The sequence below is a fragment of the Biomphalaria glabrata genome, chromosome 1, assembly GCF_947242115.1.
Source record: "Biomphalaria glabrata chromosome 1, xgBioGlab47.1, whole genome shotgun sequence".
NCBI classification, from domain to species: Eukaryota; Metazoa; Mollusca; class Gastropoda; family Planorbidae; genus Biomphalaria; species Biomphalaria glabrata.
This window is the reverse complement of record NC_074711.1, coordinates 25,732,006-25,757,285: the sequence shown is the minus strand read 5'-3', so window position 1 is coordinate 25,757,285 and position 25,280 is coordinate 25,732,006. Positions and strand designations below refer to the sequence as shown.

Here is a 25,280-nt window from a genome sequence, read left to right as displayed (position 1 = left end):
GAACATAAGAAATCGCAAACTGTATGTGTTCCACTTTCGCCGACTGTTCTACGTTGATGATATTGTGCTGCTTGCTTACAAACAAAAGTCATGTGCTGCCTTGTAACAGATAAATCGTAATTAACTATAACTCTTAATCTATTTATAATAAGCTTATATCAACTCTCTCCGTCTGTCTGTTTGTCGGGTACACAATTTCTCCCTCTCCCCATTCTAGGATCAGTGTGAAACTTTGTACAATGATTCATTTTTCCTATCTAAACTTGAATTAGTTGAAATTAATTAATTTTCTTTGATATAGAAAAAAAATATATAAAATAGAAAGACGAAGAGAACCCTGGGTGTAAATGTGGATTTCTTTCCCTTAGATATGGATGTTTTTTTTTTTTATTCTGCTCATTTGTTCTCTTTATCTTCATACAAAATTAACTACCTTATATAGCTGTTGTTTTTTAAGCTTTTGAAAGTAAAAGGGCTAAAGGTTTTTATCATTTATATCTCATCTCGTCCAATTGATATCTGGTGTAATTTTAATTATGAGTCTGTTTGCTTATTCAAGCAACGCTTTCGTTTAACGAAAATATAGTAAGAGATTGTATCTTTAAAAGAAATGTATTTTCTGTGCATAGGCCTACATTTTCAGTGTAAAACAAAGACAAGTCATATATTTAATAAACAAAGTTATATTTTGTAAAAATATTTTCACTGTTATGGTAATACCCTACTGGCGTCTTCTCCTGTCGTCCTGTTCTAGGACATAAGGACTTTTATATCTCAAGAAAAGATTCAACTGACTGAGATTTACAAGTAAAAAAAACTTAAAGTCATTATAGTTCCAACACTTATTCTAGCAGAAGTCTTGATTCATCTGTATGATCTGTCATTGTTGTTATGGTGTTTGGTTCTCGTCTTTACCTGTTATCAGTAGTCCGCAAAAGTGTATCAAAAACAGGTAGGACAACACTTTCAAATTGTCTGACCAGGTTTTGTCTGCTCTTTCCCAACACAACACCTGTGTGTGTATAATATTAGACCATAACACTATGTCCTCAGTTTCCATCACTTTATTAAGAGGCGTCGTTTGTCTTCAAAGTGTGCAGTAACACCAGGACGCACTCTTGAATTCTTCTGCTGGGACTTTATACCAGGGTCGAACAGGGTATTCAAATCAGCCCTGGCATTTCTATACAATGTGGCCAATAAATTGTATGCCATACGATGGGCAGCCAATCATAGCTGTCATAGCTACTCGTTAACCACAAGAAACAGATGACCTTTGACCTTAACATCATCTGCCCTATAGATAGAAAGGTCTGAAAGAGGAATTTTACTTTACTCACATGGTCAAACGCTGTTTTCGCAATAACTAGGAAACCTAGTCTGACTGTCTGCATCTTAGAGCTGGCTACACACACAACACAAGTCCCTTTGTTTGAAGGTAATTTAATATACTTACGTTCAGTAAAACTAATTATGCCAAGATTATCTCTTATTTTAACAAACCTCTATGTATTTCGATTTATTTATTTATTTTGCACAGGATTCTAGCAATAGTTGCTTTTTATCCAACTTATTTTCTGCTCCTTCTTTTTCTATTCTTTTGCATTTCGCTTGCAATTAACACATTTCTACACTGTTCGAGATAATAGTTATGATTTATGAAGGGCTTGGTAGAAGCTACTTAGATCATGCGAAAACTGCACCAAACCAATAAGAATTCGTATGTGACTGGACATGTCATCTATAGGACTTAAAACATTGTTGGTCTCTTTATAGATTAATCCGAATATATCAACACTAACGTCGATCTCTATAAACACAATAATGGCCTTAAGTTTCTCGTTTGTTTATCGTTTAGAGTGTATAAGGAATTGACGTCTACTAGATGCACTAGATAGGGATGAAGGATATTTACGACAATGCTTTAGATTAGTATTAAACTTTAAAGTGTAAAATATCTTTTTAACACAACGCTCAAAGTGTTGCATTTAAAGAGAATGTTATAAAATCTGAAAACATTTCACTGGTATTCATGCGGCCCTTTCGGTAGCCCTACCGGCCCAAGTGCACTTTCCCGAATGACCACATACCCACCCTCCCATGCTTTATACCCAACAATCTTCATCTCTTTATAACATTTAGGTAATGCACAAGACATATTTTCATAATTATTAAGATGTAAGAAATATATAGAAATAGAATCTATGTTGTTTGAATGGCTAGAGGTGTATAGTACAAGAGTAGACTGTATGTCAATTAGAGTTAAAGCTTTTAATAATCTTGTACATGTAACACAGCATTTCAAAATGTATCGCATATCAAATAAAAGCCTGCATGTGTAGTTTTAAAAAATATTAAATGACAAAAAGTAAAGAATCTTAACTCTTGTATGGTCAGAAACACATGCAAAATAGAAGAGTTGTCTATCGTAGCTCTTTTTTTTTTTTTGGGAGGGGGGGGGCAAGACTGTTTTAGACTTAATATATCAAATATCTACCAATAGTCTATATTTTTACTCTGCTGGTTGCGAAATGTATAATTACTAGGGGCAACCCACATGCCAAAAAAAAAATGTACGCTCAATCCCTATTGGCAAGCTATACGGCTCGGGGGGGGGGGGGGAGCGCTTTCCCGAATTCTGAGCTTTGAGATATTCTTTCTCCTGGCTTGTAAGTGGAGACAAGCCGATACCGAAGTGAGGCATTTGAGGCAGTAGAACAAAAACTGTTTGCAATGGCTACTTCGTCGTAAGATCCTCCTGGAGTTAAGTAAGGCGTCTAGTGCAGGGCCTGTTTGATTCACGTAAAAGACGTCAAGAGACCAAACAGTTCTGATGTAGAAAGATTGAGAAATGTTTTCTTTAAAAGACTGAAAACAGTATGGAAGGTGCTACTTGGGAGATGAAACTGCGTCACTTAGTTAAAAAAAATAAACATTGGAAAATATTTATCAGAATATTTTTAATGGATTAAAACTCAAATAAGATGAGATTCAACAGCTTTTTGTTCTTAAAAATATTACCGCCTTAGCCCCCCTTTATTTGTTAGCATGTCGCCCCATATACCCACCCCACCCGCACACCCTTTTGGGACTTTTTTTTTAAAAAACAAAAAAAACGAACGAAAGTGCACCTTACTGTTTCAGACATGCTGCACTAGTAAAATAGATAAAGATTGGAGAGAGATTATATAAGAAAATTATGAACATGCATTTTCCTTTATATATATTAGATATTCAAAATATGAACAATCAGAGAAAACATTATGGCAATAAAATGCAAGCAGTTTACAAACAAATAACAAAAGATCTCTGTATGAAATCTACAAAACATTTGTTTAAAAATATAGATAAAACAAATGACTATAAATTATTATCACAGTTTTTATGCAATGATATCCAACAAAACGACTTAACTCTTTCTCTCCCAACCGACGATATAAACGTTGATTCCATCAGAATGTGGGTAAATAATTACGGAGAGAAAGAGTTAAGGCTATTTTTTCATTAATTCTCTATTGTATCCCAGTATTAGCGATTTCAATTTAGCGCTTCATCAGTGACTGAAGAATTAAGGGTCAACACTTTCTATTTCTGAACTTTAACCCTCATCATCCGAACAATGATTTTAGTATAAGACAGTATAACATATTCAGGGCTATAACTTTGTTGCAAATACCTAGTGGATGATAGATTTGTCTTACTAGCTTACTTAAGCACTGCTACTTTTTTTCCTTATTCATTAATATTTTTTTTAAGGTAGTTTATAATCTAACATTGTAGCAGCATTCTCCATTTAAAGCTCGTTCTACAATTAGTTTTGTTTATCGTGTCTGCCTAATTACAAAGACTTAGAAAATGTTCACCCACAGATTAAAGGCACGTTCCGTCTAAAGCCTCATATTGGACGAAAGACTAGAGGAAGACAGCTGAACAGTAAATTTGGGCACCCCTTGCCGGATGTAGCGACAGTACTTCAGGTCTTCCCACTCCTCGTCTGTAATGGGACCCCGAACAGTGGTCGGCGTCAAGAACTCTCTGTACTGCAAGGGCCTCGGGGTCACTGTATAAATCTTGGGCAGCAGGATGGGCGGAAGACGAAGCTGACGCTTTTTCCTGGGTATCGGGCTGCCGGGTTCATCTTCATGACAAGATGCAGTGGAGCAGAGGCTGGGCAGGGAGACCCATGACCTAGTTTCCAAGGTCAAAGAGTGAGGCGTGCAAGGGGATTCATATTCACAGTCAGAGATGTTGGAGAGATCCGTTGTTCTTTTGAGGACTTCGGTGGTGAATAAGCTGTCCTCCATTTGATTGTCTTCGGGATTGTCATCTAAAACCTAAGAAAAAAATGCGATTTGTTTGTTTAGAATAGAATCGAGATAAACCTTTATGATATTTACATTTTTTTCCCTCTATTCTTTTTAAATGATATAAAGATCTAAACCAATAAGCCTTGGCTGGCTAGCCCACTAGAAGGAAATCCCTTAATCCAAACCTATATTATCTTGCGGCTATACCCAGATATGGGAAAGGGCTTTGGGAGTCAACCCTGAGGAAAAAACAGGAGCCGATAATCCTTAGTCAGCTTGGAGCTCACCGTGCTACACTCTGGCAGAAACTTTGACGCCGCTGATCCCAAACTGTATCGGCATTCCGTTCTGCTGTGTGGGCGACATCTTTACGACTAAAGCTAATACACAGGCTTTCGTCTTATTTATGTGATATGATCCATAGTCACTTTGCAACTGAAGGAGGCCATATTATATTAAGATCTACACATTGCGGTCTAGTTTGAAATTTTAACAAAAATAAAGGGCTGAACGATTTTATTGGATTGAAAATTTCTTGCGAGGTCTACTCGACAGAACTCGCTTTTGAAAAAAACACTTGCACCGTGGCTCACGTTTGCTGCCTGAAAACAAAATTTACCTAAATAACCTTTTGTCGATGAGCCTCATTTTAAGCATCAACCTCAAGAATTTGTCCACGCTTTGGACCTGTCACTCGGAATCTTGCACATATTCCATGTCAGCCCACAGTGAATACAGCGACATGTTTCCACCACCGCCTAACACTGTACTGCAAGGGCGGCCAACCCATGGAGCATGCGCCAAAAGTGGCGCATTGCACGATTACAAGGGGCACACAATAGCCCCGAGAAAAAAAAAAAGAGAGAAAAATCATGCCCGATCTTTAGAAAATTAATTACCGATTTCTAGAAAAAAGTTCTATGGGAATTTATGAAGACACTTAGATTGTCCAACATGATTATAACAGTAATCGGCCCAAAAACCGAGAACTAGATGATTTATGTTATTTTTAGTATGTCCGTGCACATGCCTGTCATTAGTCTCCAATGAGTATGTTAAACATTTAAGATACTGGACAGTTAAGCTTTTTTATAAGAGGAACTTCTGAACTTTCAGCATCTTTGAAGAAACTATTGACCTACAGTCACTTCATGAAAAAAATATCTCAATATTCATTGCAATGTGATGGCTTTCTGAAATCTAGAAGACAGGTTCTCTGATTTTGGAAACTAAAAATATTGCACATGATTTTCTAAAATAGAAAGATTAGAAGAGCAGTTTGTGTGATGATACTAGCCATCTCATTTAAAACTGCTAGTTAGGGACTTAACGTTTCTTAGCCTAGTCAATAATATCCGTCAATTTAAATGCAGCTCAAACTGTTCACATATCAGTTAGAAGACATGGATTGGATTCAATTTCCACTTTAAAAGAAGAAAGTGAATATTTGAAGATTAAGTTTATCCAAGTAATCAATTAGTACAAGAAGCCTTTAAAATCGTTTTAATGATTTTGCTTACATTTATAAATCCAATGTCACTTAGCCTACTGAACGAGATATTCTGATGATACTTAGTCCTATACATATATAACTTATTAATCTGAAAACATATACAGAAAGTAATGACATTGAAATTTGATCAGCTTTCCTATCTTCCAAAAGCATCTCAAATGTTTAATTTCTGGCGATCATTACCATCTGGACATTTTCCAGAACTGAGAAAAGTTGCCAAAAGTTTTGTCTATAACTTCGTATTAACATTCGGATGTAAACATTTTCATCCAAAATGACCAACAGCAAACTGAGTTTGCGACTGTTCAGATTTGAAGATCTGTTTGGGGCGTTCGGTAACAAATTGAACTCCTACTATTACTACTGGTTAAAACCAAGCAATGTGAAATTTTCATTAAATGTAGTTATGTATATCTTGTGAAATTATTTTTTATAAAAAAAATGCTAACAGTGTTCGTATATTAGTGGATATACATTTAGAAATAATCCATTATAATTATTAATGCTAATTAATAAATGTCCGTAAAGTATGTATATCTTATATAATACAGACGTTACTTCAGGAAAGAAGATGATTACGTCCTACGCGTCATGCATTCAGTCATGCATATTAACCAATGACTTAAATTCTGCCAAATCACTGGTTTTCTTGTCTAGCTCAGGCAACCCATCCCATGCTCTAATAGCCAGGGGCGGACTGTCTATATGCCAAATGTACGGTGGGCCGGTACCAAATTAGCCGGTCTGGTCGCGACCAAAGAAAAAAAAATGTTCATGCAGACACCTTAAAAAAAAAAAGTGACAGCAGCAAGACACAAAGGCTCGAACACGTTTTCTTGTTTGTTTGTTTTTTAGCGGCCCCCGTAAGGGGAAAAAGCCGCTATTAGGTTTGTGCAAAATGTCCGTCTGTCCGTCTGTCCGTCTGTCACACTCAGATCTCGAAAACTAGAAGAGATATGAAAAATATTATTTTATCATTAAATCCGGCTTGAAAAGTTTAGGTGCAACGGCTACTTTTGGTTTTCTAAAAGCAAACCGTTTAATTTATAAAATTAATTATGCAAGCGATTTTTTCATAAAAATACACCAATTCTAAAACAATTACGTAAATGTAAGGGAGGCAATGTTACAATATGCTAACAAAGATGGACAATTTTTGTGTATTTTCAGTATCACTAAGTCAAATATATTTTTAAAATGTACAGGAAATGTTTACAACAAATACAAATAATAGTTGAAGACGTTTTTTCTGGTCAACTAGCTGCTAAAATTAAAAGAAAACATTTCTGTTTGTTTATAAAGGCTAATAATGCACTTTGTATGTAAATATCACGCACATTTTTTTAAATGGACTTTTTATGCAGCGATTTTCGTGCAGTAGTGTAACGTCGCAACATGATCAGGTGCTAAACCAATTCCTTAAACTTTTTTTAAAAATCAGATTTTATTTATTTTTTGTTTAGTGCCCCCATCCGAATAAAAGAAGCTTATTTTTGTGCGTTTTGTCTGTTGGTCGGTCTGTCCGTCACGATTAGATTTAAAAAACTAGAACTCTAAAAGCTATTGAAAATCTGATTTACCCTTTAATGTTCCTCCCATAACATCTCAATAGTTTTAAGTATCTAAAATTGATTGTTCCGGATTTTTTTGTGCAAAACTAATCAACGCCAACAAATGTTTGTTTGCTCTTCTAACTTATATTACATTCAATTTCCATGCTTAAACGTTGCAAAAACACATTATCAATAATATGTTGTTCCGTTTTTTATGTAAATAGCATATTAATGCTAAATCATAATCTCTATACTGACTTATATTTCATTAAGTGTAAAAATGTTCCGGATATTGTTTTATAAAACATGAATTATGCCTAATGATTGTTTGAAATCGCATAAGGCTTTTAAAAAAAGTAATTTACTAGAATTGATTACTGAAAATTACTTTTTAGACATTTAATTTTCTTGTAAAACATAACATAGAAGTTTTGTAATCGATAAAGAAAGTTCCGGATTTTGTTTCTTACAAATCGTCGCCAGAAATTTCCGAATTTATTTAAAAATCTACTAACGCCAAATAATTGTTTGAACTCCCTCTTCTAATTAATAAACAAATAATCTTCTCATTTACGAAATAATGTTTTTACGGATTTTTAAGAAAAATATTTTAACTCACTACTTTCTTACAGTACATTTAACTTTCTACCTAAAACATTAAAAAATCTAATTATCGTTAATATTATGTTCCGATTTTTAAGGAAAACAGAATCCAAACACCATAGTAAGGTATGAAAATCTCTCCACATGGCTGTAGTACATCTAATTTTCATACGAGACCATCCAAAAAATTTAATTAACGGTATTACATTTATCTGAAATTCTCTTTTTCTTTTACTATTTATACAAACATCCGGAACAATCTATTATATAAGCTTTTCAATTGTGTTCATACCTAAAAATTATTGCGATGTTTTGAAACATAAAATAAAGGTTAATCAATTTTTAATAACTTTTAGTTGTTTTTTTTATATCAAGATAACGGACAGACCGACTGACAGACAAAACGCAAAAACAATATGGCTTTGATCCTTTTTAAATAATATCTATTAGAACTCAGTGCACCAATGTCTATGAACCCTCGTTAAATATCTCGTGTAAATAAAGACATTTTTTTTATGGTACCGGTACTAGCCTATTGTGAGGTAATGGAATTTTTTTCCTTTGAATGGACTCTTTAAATGTAATGTTAAAAGAACGCACTCGGTGCACCAATGTCTATTAACCCTCGAAAAAATTGATTGTATTAATGAAAACATATTTTAGTCTAACTAAGCAGTGTGACGTAGTGTTTTTTTTTCCTTTGACGTCACATGGAATGAATTCTTTAAATGAAATGCTAAAAGAACGCACTCGGTGCACCAATGTCTATGAACACTCGAGAAATGGCTCGTGTTGATAAAGGTGATTTTTAGTCTAGCTAGGCCTTGTGACGTAGTGTTTTTTTTTTCCTTTGACGTCATATGGAATGAATTCTTTAAATGAAATGCTAAAAGAACGCACTCGGTGCACCAATGTCTATGAACACTCGATAAAAGGCTCGTAATGATGAAGGCGATTTTTATACTAGCTAGGCCGTGTGACGTAGTGTTTTTTTTTCCTTTGACGTCATATGGAATGAATTCTTTAAATGAAATGCTAAAAGAACGCACTCGGTGCACCAATGTCTATGAACACTCGATAAAAGGCTCGTAATGATGAAGGCGATTTTTATACTAGCTAGGCCGTGTGACGTAGTGTTTTTTTTCCTTTGACGTCATATGGAATGAATTCTTTAAATGAAATGCTTAAAGAACGCACTCGGTGCACCAAAGTCTATGAACACTCGATAAATGGCTCTTTTAGATGAAGGCGATTTTTAGTCTAGCTAGGCCGTGTGACGTAGTGTTTTTTTTTTCCCTCTGACGTTATATGGAATTAATTCTTCAAATGAAATGAAAAAAGAACTGGGTACCCTATAAACATGCCCATTACGGCCCAGTATCAGTTTTAATTAGGGTTATCCCCCTTTGCCCTAATTGCAGCCCTAAATAGCCCAAATCGCGCCCTAATGGGCGCGCATACCGTTTGCACATTGGCGTCATTAGGTTCCCATAAGGGCCCAATACGGGCTACCCTAATCGTGCCAATATCGGCCCAGAATGGGTAAACCCACTTCCAGATTCATTGGGGATTTCCAGAATCGCGCCCTAATCAAGCCCATACTAGCCCCAATGGTTTAGTAACTGAGATTTTCATTGGGGTTTAATTAGGGATAACCCTTATTGTGCCAATATCGGTCCGATGCTGGCCTGAATGGTTTAGTAACTGAAATATTTATTAGGGTTCAATTAGGGATAACCCTTATTGTGCCATTATCGGTCCAATGCTGGCCCTAATGGTTTAGTAATTGAAATATTAATTAGGGTTCAATTAGGGATAACCCTTATTGTGCCAATATCGGTCCGATGCTGGCCCTAATGGTTTAGTAACTGAAATATTTATTAGGGTTCAATTAGGGATATCCCTTATTGTGCCATTATCGGTCCAATGCTGGCCCTAATGGTTTAGTAACTGAAATATTTATTAGGGCTCAATTAGGTATTATCATGCAAATACTGTCTCCGATGGTTCAGTCATTAAATTTTATTATGGCTTAATTAGGAATAATCTTTAATGTTTTTCAATACTGTAGTTTAAAACAAATTCATTAGTGATTTTTTGTTTATAATGCCCTTTTTGTTCAAATGCAGCTCAATGGTTTAGTATGAGATTTTTAACCTTTTACATAGGTCTACTTTCACACTGATGATTTAGATCTAGCAATAGAATTATTTGACATAATTTAATTGTTTGGAAATTATAATAATTGAATCAGTGCATGATTTCTATATACATCTAGCTATAATGTCAACATATTTATAAAGTAATGGACAAGTTAAATTACATTTTTGGGTTTGAACACTATCAAACAATACAATTTTTGGTAACGCACTATATAAGACTTGCATGCTCTGATCATTTATTCTTAAATCAAACTTACACAATTAACTTTTTTTTATTTTTTATTCATGGAATAATTAACCAACACAAAAGACAAATATAACAGCACAAACAAGATATCAAGACAGCATTTTCATTCAATTCTTAGCATTCTTTACAAGCTGACTTCAAGACTGGTGGCAATAATTCATATTTTGACTTCCATGCAGCAGCTGGAACAAACAAAAACAAATAAATATTATAGTCATGTAATAAAACTACCTTCAAGCTGTATTAATAATAAAAAGAATCTAACAATTAAACATCAGAAGACCTTACATTTATCTATGTGGACATACTATTTAACGGTTATATTTCCAGCCCTTGATGATAAACGGTGCTCAAAAATTAGGTTGCTTCTAAAGCCTATTAAGCAACACAAAAATTAATGGTATTTCAAAATTTGAGTTCAATCTTCTCCTTAAATTAAATGTTATGAATTGGTGTCAGCAAATGTGGCACTGGTATTTGACTATGCTAAAAGTGCAATGGCAGACTAGGTCAAGCTAGGCTTCAATTCATTCAATATTATATTTTGTCCAATTTATTTATATTAACTTTATCACAGGCTCTTACTAATACAATTATATTCTGTTGTAATTAGAGTTCTATGGTAATTTTAAAAATAAGTTGGCTGAAAAGTTATTCTAGAATTAAAATAAACAATTATCACAGTGAAACTTAAAAAAAAACATTAAAAAAAAACCACAACCAGCATATTTCAAAATTAGGATAGCATTTCTTTATTTACATTTAATAAATTCCATCCCATTAACAATTTATTTTCAGATTGCTGATCAGTAATCTAAAAGCAAAATTTAATTCTTACCTTCTTGAGCAGGCTTGCATATGAAAAGATGATGAACAGCATCTGTACTGCATGCATAGGTTATTATTAACCTAAAAGATTAATGTCAACTTCCCCTAAAGAAAATGTGGCGATCTGTTAAAAAATATAAAAACATAAAAAATGTTTAAAGAATGCAAAAAAAAAAATAATAATATTACAATAGAGGCAAAACACAAAATGTTTAAGGTAAGGTATACATACAAGAAGGATTGTTGCTATATAATGACATTAGGTCAAAAACAATTCTATGTAGGCCCTATTTTCATTTTATAAATGTTCATTATAATTTTTTATGCAAATTAATAATGAACTTAAATCTCAGTGAAATTACAAAAAGCTGAAGATATTGCTCTCGAACATTGTTTCACAAGATTAACATTTATTTTACATTTTTTTTATTTAATCGATTTGATCTCATTAAAATTTTCATTTGGTATGGGGGGGGGGTCACTGATCAGTAATCTTAAAGAAAAATTTATTCTTCGTACCTTTTTGAGCAGGCTTCCTCATGAAAAGATATTGAACAGCATCTGTAGTGCATACATAGACAATTCTTATTGTCAGCTGCCCTTAAAGAAAACTGGCATTCTAAAAAAAAAATAAAAAAATAAAATTACAATAAAGACAAATCCTGAAATGTTTATGGTATGGTGTATAAGAAAAACTGTTGCTATAGCCTAATGATGAGATTCTGTATTTTTTCTTTAACAGTATCCACACAATGAAATTTTAAAAAGCCTAAGCCTTAGCTAAGCCTATAGAATGAATCCTAGATCAAATTGTAGAAAAATGTTTAATATAATAATTAGTATTAAGACCTCTAGATATTCTAGCTAGATCTAAATATAATCTAGATCTATGTCTAGTTTATAGATCTAGAATTTCTAGATCTGTATAGATCTATTTAATTATATTACATAGTGCCTAGAGTCTTTAAAATTTACAAAAAATAAAATCTAACATATATTGAGTATTGGTGAATAAAGATGTAACGCTACCTGGACCTGGTTATGTGGTATGCACGATGGACTGTTTGGTTGCCTCGTTGGTCTCTGCATGGTCGTCTGGTTCATACCCTGCAACTGCCATCACTTCCCTAAGCTCCTTTGAGGTTTAGACTACCAAGTAGATATCTTCAACTCTGAAGGAAAATTAAAAAAAAAAAAAAACAATGTCAATATAGGGCTATAGGGCTAGCCGTTAGTGGCGTTAGTCTATTATATATAGGCCCCTAATATAGATATACTATATATATACATATTTTTCTAGACATATCTCAATATCTGATTTTAAAACCAATATAAACGTTTGATTTTATTTATTTGTATAAATTTAAACATTCTAAACTCTAGACTAGATTTTCAAGATCTGGAGTGTAGGCCTAATATTGTACATTAGTGTTAGTCTCTACAAAGTAAATATCTATATTATAAGATTATAAGTCTATACTATAGGTCTATGACTATAACTAGTTACTAGATCTAGAATTATTTAATCTAAATGACCTATCGCCTATAGTATGAAAAAATTAAAGATTAGTCTGTATTAACAATATATTAATTAAATATTATTCTATATCTACTAAATTTTCTAATAACAACTAGATTTTAGAATCTAGACTATTCTAGACTATCTTTTATTAGATCTAGATCTAAGTTTACTAAGTCTTAGTATATCTTATAAGTCTAGGTCAATTTTTTCTAACCTCATAATATTTGAATTAGAATAGAACTAAAATCTATATATGAGTATGAGTACTATGAGTATAATAGTATAATAATTATTATATTAATATACCAAAGTGTCCAAAGTCCTAAGTCTAAGTATTAGTTTACAGTTACGTGACTAGATAGGCATATAGACTAGATCTAATATTCTGCCCTAAAAGTTAAAAGGTAGTAGATTTAGATTTAAGATCTAGTAAGTCCTTAACTAAATCTAATTCTATGCTGCAGATGCATTAGCCATTTCATGGTAGATTCTAGATCTAGAATCTATTCTAAACAGTAAATCAGTAAATCTAGTCATAACGCATGAATGTTAATCACTTAAGTTAAGTCTAAGTCGTCTAGATCTAGATTTAATAGGTCTCAAGTCTAGATATAATATATATATTAATAATATTATATCGTACTAGATCTAGTAGCCTATTACTACTATTAGATATTATAATAAAACTAGTCTAGAGAGATCTATAGAATCTCTAGATCTAGATTCTTAGCATTCTAGATTATCTAGATATATCTATAAATCTAGACCTAATCTACTATCTAGATTAGATCTGTTAGTAGTGTTAGAGTACTTAGAGATTCCTCATCTGATGATGATCTGTACTTGTGATAGGCTTAAGACTTTAACTTATAAGTTACGACCATTCCAATTGAATTTCCATGGCTGCTGCCATTGCTGCCATGAGTTGAAGAACATATGCATTGATATCAAGAAGTACAGCTCATATAATTATTTATAATAGATCTATTATATTAATGAAAGTCTAGATTGACTAGACCTAGACTAGAGTGACTATAGCTCTATAACTTGTAGTATAACTAATAACTTAACAGATTTAGATCTAGATCTAGCTAGCTCTAATTTGATCCACGTGTGTACGATCTAGAGTGAAGACTGAATAATCCAGTTTGTGCCGAATATCGCAAGCTTAAAAGAAATAAATGCTTCTTTTTCATTGGTCGAAAAAAATGTTAAAATGTATAAAACTTTTTTTTTTAAATCTAAATCTAAAAAAAAACAACAAAAAAAACAAATATGTTCTCCTTTAACTTTAGATTCTATGTGTGATTAAATATTACTAGATATAGATATATTTTTTTAGTGTGCACATTAAAAAAATCAGACACACACACACATACACTATTTGATTACAAAAAGTCTGCATTGGGCCCATACGGGTAAAACTTCACTATTCCAGTTAGGGATTTCCCCAATAGAACCCTAATTATTATTTTTTTAAATCTTAATATTACTTACAAAAAGGATTCAAAGCAACATTTAGCTTTAAGACGATTAATACTACATTTTAAAACATCATAATATTGTTTTTTATGTTATAATAAAGATTTCATCATGTTGGTTCTGGCGTGATTGGGGAATTCCCACACCGGCGCGAAAGCGGAAAGACGTTAACGGCCCAATAACTAAAATCCCACACCGATCCGTTAACGTTTTTATAGGGGCAATTGTAAGTAGGTCAATCTACCCAATGAAACCCAATGAAACCGTATTACCCCACACCGCGCCAGAATGGTTTCGATGGGGCTTTGTTTATAGGGTATAGTAATGTTTATTAAGCCTCGTTATGTGACTCGCGTTTAAAAAAGGAATGATATCTTGATTTAGATCTAATCTAGATTTTTTAAACTAGATCTAGTTTTTTATTACAGTATATCTATATCTGGATTTATATTCTAATTAAAATTATTTTAGAGTCTAGATCTAGAATTTCTAGATCTAGTTTTAGACTAAAATAGACTAGATTAAGATGTAGAATTTCAATTTCTAAACTTAAAGTGTAAAAAAAAAGTGTAGATTTTCATTTCTAAACGTTTTGATCAATATTGTAATGTTTTAATATACTAAAACTAATCTACTATTTTTTTATTAAATTTAAATTTAAATTTACGGCAAATGAATCTTTGAAACATTATTACTTTTGACCATCGGATGGCTGCCTGGTCGTGCGGTTTGCGCGCTGGACTGTCGTTCAGATTTATGGATGGCCCAGGGTTCAAACCCTGCCCGCTCCCATCCCCCGTCGTCCTGCGGGAGGTTTGGACTAGGAAGTAATTATCTTCAACTCTGAAGGAACATCCGAAACGTGTAAAACATTTTACATCAAAATTAAATCACCTCTTGAATATTATTTGCGAATATGCAGATCCGACAGGGATCCGACTTCGACGGGGGCCGCCTCTGAGTTTGTGTAACACAAACTCTCTTTGTAATCTTGTTAATTCTTATTACAATTAATTTTGTTTTAAATTCAACAAGAATATTATTAAAAATACACTATAGGCCTACACTGTACGTATTAACATTTGCAAAACGTTAGACCGCAAGAGCGGCATGGACTGCTCTGATGTCTTCGAGGTTGTGTTTGGCCCAATCATTTTGCTGGTCGGCATGGGCCTTTGATGGCACTCCCATTTTTTTTTTGCTCCTTCCCTCCCCCCTCTTTTAATGGTTCCAATGAAATTTAACCAAAAAGAGGGATGAGTGAGGTTAAGTTAGAAAACGCAGCAAAACAAATAAAAAAATTAAAAATAAAAAAAAAAACATAGGCGCGACAATTAGCTCTTTAACAATACTTAATAGAAATTAACTTTAACACATATACAATACACACAGCCGCGAAATTGCAAAACCACCCAACTTATTCACAGCTCAATATGGGTATAAAGCTCTACTTTCTGCGATTTGAAAAGCAAAGGTAAGTTTCTTTTTGTTAATTTTTAATAACATAGATCTAAAAATACTACACTTAAGGCTTAAAATTTTTTTTAATTTAATTAAAAAATAAATATAGATCTAAATCAATTTTTATACTATTATAATTAATGGTAAACTTATGCTTAATATGAAGTCATTAATGATGAAAATTTTTACAAAAATTTATACAGCGCTGTCACATCCGATATTTAATGAAAGGAGATTTATATTTTAAATAATGGGTCATGGTATATTCATATATAAATTGCGTTTTTGAGAATGTACTAGGAGGAAGCAAGAGCTTTTCACATTAAGTAAGTGCCTCTCTAACCGTTCTGCTTTCTCTTATCTTTTAAAGGAATGGGTTGCCTGAGTCAGCCAGGAAAACCAATGATTTAGCATATTTTAAGTCACAGATCAACATTGTTAGACACCTTATTTATATAGGTTAGTTATTTAGCGACGCACCATAGATGACGCATATTGAACGGGACTAGTGACGTTTGGGATATGTTGGGTTAGAGACCGAAAAATCAGTTAGCGATAGAACATTCCAGGGTAACGACGTGTTTAGTGACAGAGACTTCTACTGTGGCCTTTTATCAGAATAAACCCATGTTCAATTGTTCATCAGTGTTGACTACATCTCTTCACTAGTTAAAACAGATGTGCCTGTTCTTGTTTGACTTGTTGGTCAACTGCACGTAATACACCCGAACAATTACACCCAAACGATTGCAGAGTAATTGGTTGACTTCAAGACAGCCTGAACTAGCAACATCACAGTGGCGACCCCGAACCTCGACGAACCTCGAACCGGACCTCGAAGCAGAACGTTTACTCAGGTGAGGGTCGTGCACTCGAAGATATAAGATTTCAAAGATTTCATCGGAGTACGGCTGAACACAGCAGTATCGCAGAGTGACTTTGGTCTAGATCTACAAGCAGTCGTCGCCTGTTTGATCGCACGTTCAACGAGCCGTTAACTCAGGGTGACCTTCGTCAGGACAGTAATCATCGTAACGTCTGGTCTACTTAACCAGTATATTCTCAAAGCCTGATCTTCATATGCTGAATCGACCTACAACCAGAGAAACCGTTCATTCATAACGGGTGAGAGATCGTTAGTGAACCTGTTGGACATATTTTTTCTTCGTCATAGGAGCCACATCGAGTATCAAGTTTTACCTCGTCAGTTTCGAGAAGGACAGTTTGCCCGCTGTCAGAAGTATTGTGAGTACTACAAGTTTGGTAGCTAACTAAATCGAAATCGCTCTGTCGTCTTACCCTTGGAGAGATTCTTGTGGAGCAGTTTGCTCATTGAACCGGTTGCTTGCCACGTTTATAACGGTCACTGTGTTTAACCTTTGGAAGGTTAGTAAAGTTGTATGTATCATTACTGAACATTGATTTATCTAGTATTCGTTGGTCTAGACGATATCTAGACGTGCTGATATTGAAGTTGTGGAAACAGCTACATCCACCTAATTTCGTTGAAAACCGTTAATCGTCTAACGGAACGTCGTCGGAGGTGACCTTGGTTTCACCTAGTCTACATTGGACAGTTTGGTCTATTGAAGCAGAGTACAACAGCAAACTTCGTCGTACTACCAGAGTAGCAGCAGAAGCAGTGAACTATTCTTAGAGAACCGTTATTCGTCAGCCCAGATCAAGTCATCGTCAAGAAAGTCGTTATTCGTCAGCCCAGATCAAGTCATCGTCAAGAAAGTCGTTATTCGTCAGCCCAGATCAAGTCATCGTCAAGAAATTCGTTATTCGTCAGTCGTCCAGATCAAGTTGCCGTCAAGAGACTGTTATTTGTCAGTAGTCGTCTACACAAATCAAGTCATCGCCAGAAGAACCGTTAACCTATTCGTCAGTAACTGTGTACACAAAGTCGTCGGAACTACACATACGGTCATCAACAGTCGTCAAAGAAACTGAAACATTTTGCTGTGGCATATCAGGACATCTGTGGCATTACGTGGGATACTGGTAGCACCGGAGAACAGAGTCAGAACTGGAAGAGAGGCAGTGGAATTTGTTGTGATCTAGCATATTCGGGAGTCCGAACAAAGGGATCTTTCTTATCAAAAGCTAAGTGCCATTTTTCTTATTAGTATATGTTTAGATTGCCCTTAGAAATAGATTTTGTCTAAATTTGGTACGTTAGCCTGAGTAAAATCAGGTGGTGCGCCTTAAAACCCGTCGGGGTAGAAGACGTAATTTAGATGAAAAGCTATATTATACATTTAGGATTGTAATTTGTTTTGTTTGTGTAAACGTCATATCCGTTGTTGCCTGGTTACTTCGTGACGTTATCATTGTGTGCCATATTGTCACATCCCAACCCATAGCGATAGTCTCATTTAATTATTTCATTTGTTTATATTATTTTAAATTATTTATTTTTATTAATTTAATTAGATCTGTATTTTTTTCACTTAATGATAGAAAGTGCGGGTAGGATTCTTTTACTGTGAATCAGACTAAAATAATTTTAGTTTGAGCGGTTAAAATCAAATATGATTTTGCCATGAGAATAATGCCGAAACTGGCTATGTAGTCAAACACTGTCGTCTGGCTAAATTTAGATCTGCAAATTGTTGTACATCTCTTTGGTACAATTAAATTATCTAGACTCGAATTTGAATTATTATTAATTGGAAGATGAATGAAGGTAGTACATTCTAGATATATATATCTTGTTGAAGATATATTTGACACTGTATACACATATTTATTTCGTATGGTTAAATAGAACCATAATTTCTGGATCTAGATCTATCTTATCTACTCTAGACTATCTAGACAGTCTTAGAGTCTACTGAGTACTCTAGACATTTCAGTCACATCAAATTTTAAAATTGATCATAGTTATTCATACTAGATCTAATAGTCATAGTGCTCTTGATAACTATAGATCTAAATAGTATTATTATACATACTATAATATACTAGATTTAAATTTGTGTGATACTAGATCTAATATACTGATCTGAATATAACTCAGACTAGATTTACACATTTACTAAATCTATAGATAGAGACATAACATTTAAAATTTGTATAAAAGTGTGGAAAAACTTAAATATAAAATAAGTTTAAAGTATAGCCATAACCAATATAGGCTAAGTAAAAATATATATAAAATAAAATACAATGGCTACATCATCATATGTGGACCTTAAAGAGGTTAAGGAAGCAGCTATGCAGGATGGAAAGGCCATGGAGTTAAAAGGAAAGGACTTAGCAGCATATGTACAGCAAGTTGTGAGGGAAGAAACAGAACGTCAAAAACAAGAAATAGAGAGACAGAAAGAAGAAAAAAGACAAGAGATAGAAAGACAAGAAAGGATCAGAAAGGAAGAATATGAGAAGCAAAAAGAGGACCAAGAAAGGCAAGACAAAGAGAGAGAAAAAATTAGAGAACACGAAGCTAAAATGGAGAAGATGAGATTGGATGCAGCACAAGCCAGAACTCAAGCTGAACAAGGAAATAACACAAATAACTCAAATAATTATACCACACAAAGAGACAACCCTAATTCGCAGACATGGCTAAAGAGAAAGATACAAAGTTTTGATGAACAGAAGGATGACATTGGTGATTTTCTGAAAAGATATGAGGCAAAAATGTCTACATTTAATATGCCTGAAGAAGAGTGGTCTGAAATACTGATAGACTTTGTTCATGGTCAAGCTCTAACAATATGCCAAAATCATGACCATCATATTGATGATAGCTATCAGGTTTTAAAAAGAGAGTTATTGAATGCCTATGGTCATAATGCTACAACATTCAGAAAGAAATACTTTGACAATATACCATCATTAGGAATAGAACCCCAAACTACCATTAATATGGAAAAGGATTTCTTCAATAAGTGGGTAAAATTAGAAAAAGTGACAAACTCTTATGAGGGATTAAAAAATTTTATTCTAGTGGACAACTTTGTAAATAAATGTGATCCTCAATTACAATCGTTTATTAGAGAAAGAAACCCAAAAACTATAGATGAAATAACAGAGATAATGAGAGTATACAAAAATGCCTATCCAAATAAACCATTTTCTGATAGGGATAAGAGCAAAGTAGATTTAATAGGATACACAAAAGAAAATGTTGATAGAAGTAGAAATAGAAACAGATCAAATAGTGGAAATAGAAAATATAGTGAAATAACCTGTTTTAAATGTCAAGGAAAAGGTCATATAGCAGCTAACTGTAGAAGAGGGAATAGTAGGTCTGGAAGTAGAAATAGATACAATGAACAAAATAACAATAGATATAGGAGTAGAGATAGGAATGACAGGGGAAATTATAGAAATAGGAGTTACAGTAGGGAATACAAAAATAAAGGTACAGATAGGGTATATTTCATGGAAGGAAATAGGAACAATTTTGCAGTGTACCCAGGGTTTGTAGATAGAATTCCGGTGGAATTAATCAGAGATTCAGGTTGTAACACTTTGGCAGTAAAAACTAAATTTGTCAAACCTCATTGGTATAAAGGGTTTACTAGGAAAGTAGAGTTAGCAGATGGCACCGTAAGGGAATTTAAAGCTATAAGGGTATACATTGAAACTCCATTTTTCACTGGCTATTGTGATGGCATTGCAATACCAGAAATGAGATATGATATGTTAGTAGGAAACATAAAAGGAGTTAAAGAATGTTCAAGAAAAGAATTAGAAGACTGGCAAAACAAATACAAAAACATAAGACAAAATCATGAAAACATAGAAACACAAAATATAACAAGTATGGTAATAACAAGATCAATGGATAAACAAGATGAGAAACAGGAAAATACAATAAATGTAATAAGTAATGATAAAGAAAAAGAAACCAGTAATGTAATACAAATAGAAAATACAGATGTTAAGGAAAGAGAGATAGAAAATGAAACACAAAATAGTCTTGAAACACAAATATCTCAAAGTGAAAAAGAAACAACACCCACATTTGCATTAGAACAAATGAATGACAATATTATTGGGAAAATTTATTCAAGAATATCAGATAAAAACAATAATAATCCAATGGAGAAATTTTGTATAGAGAATAAAATATTATTTAGACAAACAAGTAATGATAACAAGAAAATAAAACAACTTGTCTTACCACAGAAATATTGGAAAGATGTTTTAATCATGACACATGATAATAATTTAGCAGCACATAGGGGAGTTAAGAAATGTTATAGGAATTTGTCAAAACAAGTATTTTGGCCCAAAATGAAAGCAACAATAAACAAATACATAAACTCATGTGACATATGTCAAAAGAGATCTAACAAAAGCCTAGTGAATAAAGCACCTATTCAAGAAATGGATGAACCTACAACACCATTTCAGAAAGTATCTATTGATTTAATAGGTCCTTTAATTCAAACTGAAAATAATAACAAATACATTCTAACAGTAATAGACATGTTTAGTAGATACCCAGAGGCAATCCCATTATCAAATACAAGTGCAGAGAATATCATTAATGCCATAACTCAAAAAGTAATTACAAGACATGGTATACCTAAAATTATATTGAGTGATCAGGGATCTCAGTTTAAGTCAGAACAATTTAAGAAATGGACTAAACAATACAATATACAACACATATACTCTTCGGTTTACCACCCAGAGAGTAACGGTTTATGTGAACGATATGGTGGTTCATTAAAAAGATCACTAACAAAGATAATTCAGAATAATCAGAACAAGTGGGATCATTACATTAACTATGTACTATTTGCTCATAGAAACAACATCCATGAAGCAACACAATTTTCACCATATGAAATAATACATGGAAGAAAACCCAGAGATGAATTAGATGTTTTTAAAGAAAATCTAATAGGCAATGAGAATAAATTAAATAATGACAGTGAAACAACAATCACAACAGAATTGAAAGAAATATGGACTCAAGCATATAACAACAATAAGAAGTACAAAGAAAGTGCTCATGAGAATATAAATAAGAAAAGACAATTGAAAACACTAGAAGTAGGAAACAATGTATTAATATTAATAAATGACCTGAAAAATAAAATTGGTAAACAATGGAAAGGTCCATTTAAGGTGATAAAACAAATTAATGATGTGAATTATCAAATTGAAATAAATGGGAAAATTAAAACATATCACTTAAATAATTTGAAACTGTATCATGATAGAGAAGATGAGTTGATACAAAACATTCAGGAGGAAATAGAAAATACATTTTCAGAAAGAGAAGAATGCTTGATGATAATAACAAATGAAAATCATAATGAAAATGATATTAAGGAAATACCTGTAATAGAAACAAAAGAGAATCAAACTTGGCAAAAGATTAATCTTAGTAATCTAACTAAGGAAAAGTCAAAAGACATAACTAAAATAATACAGGAATACAAAGAAATTTTTTCCAGCATACCAGGAAAAACTAATATTATTAAACATGACATTAAAGTAACAGACACAAAACCTATCAAGCTCAAGCCATATAGAATACCGCTACATTTACAAGACAAAGTAAAGAAAGAAATAGACAATTTACTAGAATCAGGTATAATTGAGCCATCAACATCTCCTTATGCTTCACCAATTGTGATAGCCAAAAAGAAGAATGGAGATATAAGGTTATGTATTGATTATAGGAAACTTAACAACATCACAGAATTTGACCCATATCCAATGCCAAATATAGAGGATATTTTACATAAATTAAATGGAGCAAAATTTTTTACTAAATTGGATTTAACTAAAGGTTATTGGCAAATACCTTTAACAGAAAATGCAAAACCTTACACAGCATTTGTAACACCATATGGTATTTTTCAATGGAATTATATGAGTTTTGGATTAGTAAATGCACCTGCCACATTTAATAGAATGATGAACATGATAATTGGAAACAAAGAAAATGTTATTTGCTATTTGGATGACATATGTATTTTTAATAATAGTTGGGAGGAACATTTAGTAGATGTAAAAGAAGTATTCAAAATAATAAAAGAAAGTGGACTTACAATTCAAGCAGAAAAAGTAGAAATAGGATTGGAGGAAATAATTTTCTTAGGACATAAAGTAAATAACAACATGATTAGCCCTATTGAAGATAACATAAAGAAAGTACTTAATATTGAAATACCTACAACAAAAAGACAAATTAAAAGCATATTAGGAATAGTAAATTATTACAGAAAGTTTATAAAGAACTTAGCAGAAATAGTGAATCCACTAAATGACTTACTTAAAAAAGGAAAACCTCAAAAAGTAGTTTGTAATGAGGAATGTGTGAAAGCTATTGACAGAATTAAAAATGTTTTTAGTCATGAATTAATATTAAGACTACCTGATAAAGACAAAATATTTTATGTCACAACTGATGCATCTGGTAATGCTATTGGTGGTTGTCTAATGCAGAACTATGATAACTTACATCCTATATTATATGTAAGCAGAAAATTGTCAGAGGCAGAGAAAAAATATAGTGTCATTGAAAGAGAAGCCTTAGCTGTAATATGGGTAATTACTAAGCTAGAGAGCTATCTAATTGGAAGGAAATTCATATTATTAACTGATCATAAACCTATTCAGTATATACAGCAAAAGAGCATGAAAAACAGTCGTGTTTATAGATGGTTCTTAGCACTACAGGAATATAAATTTGAAGTGAAAGCTATTAGTGGATCTGTGAATATTGTAGCTGATCTATTGTCTAGAATGACATTGAAGTGAAATAATTTTGTAAATAAACTATGATTATATTGAGTATGTAATATATATTAATATATTGACACCATTTATATGTTATAAAAAAGGGAGATAAGTAAAGTTGATGTTAAGCATTTAAAAGTAAGTATGGATATTTTTTTTTGTGTGAATCATTTCATATATCATTGACGAAAGTTAGTTCTATGGAAAAGGGTGAGTATAAAAGAAAAATGGACAAAAGCGTATAAAAGGGTGGTAAGAAAAAATTTATTGAATGTGTAAATAAAGTTTATAATTGTTTTTTTGAAATATTGTATTTTATCAGATTACTGCCAGTGAAGAACACTTGTGATGTGTGACGTGCCCATAAGATGCCACATTTTTATCCATGATGAACTGTGTACCAATGAAGATGATTCTGGAATGTTATGAACTGTTATGAACATTGACATGAATATGAGGAACTGTCAAGATGAAGATGTCAAGATGAAGAGATCAAGATTTTATGTTTGTGGTCTTCCCCGTAAATTGAAAATGCCCTTGTAAGACTTGACAGTAGTGGAAAAATATTGACATATTTTTTTTTCAAGGGGGGGAGGAATCTGTTAGACACCTTATTTATATAGGTTAGTTATTTAGCGACGCACCATAGATGACGCATATTGAACGGGACTAGTGACGTTTGGGATATGTTGGGTTAGAGACCGAAAAATCAGTTAGCGATAGAACATTCCAGGGTAACGACGTGTTTAGTGACAGAGACTTCTACTGTGGCCTTTTATCAGAATAAACCCATGTTCAATTGTTCATCAGTGTTGACTACATCTCTTCACTAGTTAAAACAGATGTGCCTGTTCTTGTTTGACTTGTTGGTCAACTGCACGTAATACACCCGAACAATTACACCCAAACGATTGCAGAGTAATTGGTTGACTTCAAGACAGCCTGAACTAGCAACATCACAACATGCATGACTAGATTGACACATGAAATGCGTAAGACTTAATAATCTTATTTTTTGAAGAAACGTCTGTAATCTATAAGTAATACCAAAAAGCTTCAAACTCATTAGGCTGCTATTGTATTCTTTATAGTTTTCAGACTACATACATGTATAAATAGAATACATTTTGTAATAGTACGAATGCATACATCCAGTTTTCGATGCGTTATCAAACTTTATATATTTTATAGAAAATTAGGCTTGCACCTATAATATAGCACATGGGCGTAGCCGGCAGGTGAGGGTCTTCAAACCATCACTTGCCTCAGACCTCATTGTATGAAAGGGAAACTTTACTTACTGCCCCAGTGCAACCAACTTAAGCAAACTGCAGTCACCAAATTTCAGCCAAAAGGGGTTTTGTGGTTTCCCAACCCCCTCCAATACAAAAACTAAAGCATTTTACCATTGTCTACCTGTCGCTGAACTCCACTGAATAGCAGATTTGGTTTTTGAATTTTTTTAGCGTAAGATTAGCGAGCTAATTGCACTGTTGATACCTCAGAATATGCATTTTTAAAGCTTAAAATAACTGAAATAATGCTTGGTTCCGGGATTTCGCCCCGGACCCCACTCGGGGAGCTCACAGCGCTCCATCGGACGCCCTAGCTGCCCTTTGGCGGTGTGTACTGTCTTTCCACTAATTATATGAAGAGAGTATTCTAGGGTAGAAAAAACGTTTGAAAGAATGAAAGATCAGAATGTAATGAAGATTAATTACATATACACACACACACTAATATATATATATATATATATATATAAATTGCGGAGTGGGGTAACCCCCCCCCCCCCACCTAAAATATATGACATGCCATTTGTGGGCCGGTTTATATGGTAATGCCCGGGCCGATTTTGATACCCAGTCCGCCCCTGCTAATAG

General features: G+C 33.2%; 1 protein-coding gene and 2 long non-coding RNA genes across 6 annotated transcripts in view; 1 reads left to right on the top strand and 2 right to left on the bottom strand.

The window, feature by feature from the left end:
* Positions 1-3,100: 3,100 nt before the first annotated feature.
* Positions 3,101-25,280, bottom strand: part of LOC129926386 (uncharacterized) — a 31,237-nt gene continuing 9,057 nt past the window's right edge. Inside the window, exon 3 of the mRNA XM_056029990.1 lies at positions 3,101-4,334. Within this exon, the coding sequence (XP_055885965.1) occupies positions 3,888-4,334 (447 nt within the window). The 3' untranslated portion in view covers positions 3,101-3,887. The remainder of the gene's footprint in view (positions 4,335-25,280) is intronic.
* On the bottom strand, positions 10,207-13,909 carry LOC129926388 (uncharacterized). 4 transcript variants are annotated; one of them, XR_008778026.1, is made up of 5 exons: positions 13,807-13,909; positions 12,243-12,385; positions 11,733-11,832; positions 11,224-11,337; positions 10,207-10,567 (listed from the first exon to the last, which is right to left on the bottom strand). It is a non-coding gene; the product is annotated as an uncharacterized LOC129926388 (long non-coding RNA). The 4 variants fall into 4 exon arrangements; XR_008778027.1 differs by having other exon boundaries at positions 13,617-13,876; XR_008778029.1 differs by lacking the exon at positions 13,807-13,909 and adding an exon at positions 13,547-13,565.
* Positions 16,638-24,201, top strand: LOC129926389 (uncharacterized). The gene is made up of 2 exons (XR_008778030.1): positions 16,638-18,370; positions 23,720-24,201. It is a non-coding gene; the product is annotated as an uncharacterized LOC129926389 (long non-coding RNA).